The sequence below is a fragment of the Oryza brachyantha genome, chromosome 5 (genome assembly GCF_000231095.2).
Source record: "Oryza brachyantha chromosome 5, ObraRS2, whole genome shotgun sequence".
Lineage (NCBI taxonomy): Eukaryota > Viridiplantae > Streptophyta > Magnoliopsida > Poales > Poaceae > Oryza > Oryza brachyantha.
Window position 1 is genome coordinate 9517875 of NC_023167.2, and position 2292 is coordinate 9520166.

General features: G+C 52.5%; 1 protein-coding gene across 1 annotated transcript; it reads right to left on the bottom strand.

The window, feature by feature from the left end:
* LOC102700342 (CBL-interacting protein kinase 22-like) lies at positions 1–1438 on the bottom strand. Its single transcript, XM_015837064.2, is given in 3 exon segments — positions 1–966; positions 969–1219; positions 1221–1438. Coding segments are annotated over 3 exon segments (1350 nt in total). The 3' UTR covers positions 1–85.
* Between the last annotated feature and the right edge of the window lie 854 nt (positions 1439–2292).

Genomic DNA, 2292 nt, shown 5'->3' on the forward strand with positions numbered 1-2292 from the left:
ATCAATTAATATTGCAAACTGATTTTCTATTATATACATTTACATCTTGCATAAAAAGCATGTGTATTATGTACTTATTCCGTATTCAACATTTCAAGAATACATGACCAAACTGAAGTTCTTGCCAAAATTTCGGAATTTCACTTCCATTAACCCTTTCTGCCTCTACAATTAGCATATCTTTGGGCAATAGATTAACTCTCACAAATGCAGTGAATTTCCCGTTTTTGGCCTCGAGATGAACTCCTCCACACCATTCCCCATCTTTTCTGCTCACTGCAAGCCCCTCCTCTCGCCCTAGCCTCTCGATCACGTCCAAAACTGAGCTGCCATCTGCAACTGGCACCACGAATCGAGCTCGATCCGGCAATGGCCCGATCAACCCGCTTAGATCGCATCCGGACGCAAACCCGATTATGTCGAAGGCGTTTAGCTCCATTGCTTGCTCCAATTCCGCCTCCCATTTCAGTGTTTCATGGTTGGGAGCAGCAGCTTGGATGAGACCAAATGGTGGATTGCGATCTTGCTGGAGCTGGAGCCAAGGGTGGTCGAAGATTTCCCCGAGCTTGATGCGGGTGTCGGGTTCCGGGTCGAGCATCCGGCCGATGAGGGAGCGGAGCTCCGGCGAGGTCCATTTGGGGCACCGGAAGTTGGCTGAGCAGATCTTGCGGTACATGGCCATGAGGTTGCCGTCGTTGAACGGCAGGTAGCCGGCGGTGAGCACGAAGAGGACGACGCCGCAGGACCACACGTCCGCCTTGCCGGCGTCGTACCGCGTGCTGAGGAGGATCTCCGGCGCCACGTAGGCCGGGGAGCCGCAGCGCGTGGCGGCGAGGTGGTGCTGGTCGGCGAAGGCGTCCGCGCCGAGGTGGTGGTGGCGCCGGTCGGCGAAGGCGCTGAGGCCGAAGTCCGTGAGCTTGAGGTCGCCGCGGCCGTCGAGGAGGAGGTTCTCCGGCTTGACGTCGACACGCCGAGGGAGTGCGCGTGCGCGACCGCGGAGGCGAGCTGCGCGAAGAGGCGGCGCGCGGCGGGCTCGTCGTAGTAGCGGCCCGGGCCCGGGCCCCGGCCGCCGCCGCCATCGAGCGCGGACAGGACGCTGCCGCCCCGGGCGAGCTCGAGGACGAGGTAGACGGTGGAGCGGGTGGCCAGGATGTCGAGCAGGAGCACAACGTGCGGGTGGCCCCGCAGGCGGCGGAGCGCGGCCACCTCCCGCTCCACGCGCCGCCTCGGGCGAGCAGCAGCACGGGTGGCCGTGGTGCGGCTTGCGGATGGCCTTGACGGCGACGTGGGCGCCCGTGCGGGCGTCCCGCGCGCGGTACACCTTGGAGGAGGCGCCCCGGCCTAGGACGCGGCCGAGCGCGTACCGTCCCTGCAGCACCTTGGTGGAGCAGTGGGTTGCGGCGTCGGCGGCGTCCGGCGTGTCGCCGTCCGGTGGCATCGTGAACGTGAAGTTGGAGGAGGAGTTGGTATTATGATTTGATATTAGGTACTCGTAGTGGTGTTTCTTTTGGGCTTTTTATACGAGCGCTAGGCTGTATGAGCACATAAAGTCCTAGAAACAGGTATTGCTACGTGTACCTACTCCAACAATACAAAGCTAAAAAATGCTAGGTTAATGTCCTAAGTTTTGCATATATAATGTATGGTATTCGAATGTTGGTTAGTCAACGGGTAAATCGTGATTGACTCTGGTTTAAATAAATAAGCTAATTTTAATTATTTTAACTAGAGTCAGCGGGACTGACCATGCCCATGATACAATGACATTTTATTTTTTTATCAAGATTAATACTGTAGTGAAAAATGACGAGGTTGTCTTTATATGTTCCCGCTGCTTTTCCTATTAATTTCAGCTGTTTCTTTGTCCTCACTTTTGTCAGCTCCAACGGTCAGACAGGTAGAGGGAAAGTACATTGTGTATCATCATCAAACGGCTTGCGGTCTGCGTCGAATAGAAATCCATTTTTGTGTGAAACCGGTACTTGCAGCCGTTGGTAAATATTTTCTCCATATTTCATATTTAATAGTAGATGACATTGTTGGACATGATTAATATGACGTCAAAATACGGATGAAGTATTAGGAGATCCTAGCGGTCAATGATGTAGCTAAGCAGATGCGCCTACATAGTAGGAAGATGATACCCTCAGGAAAACTAAGGCCATTTTTTAGTAAAGCTTAAGATTCTGAAGAACAAATTAATAATGAGAAATCAACATATAAATTTGAAAAAACTGGATTTTTCGACTTATGGCTGATAGTTAATTTTTTAATTCTCTAATTATATATTTT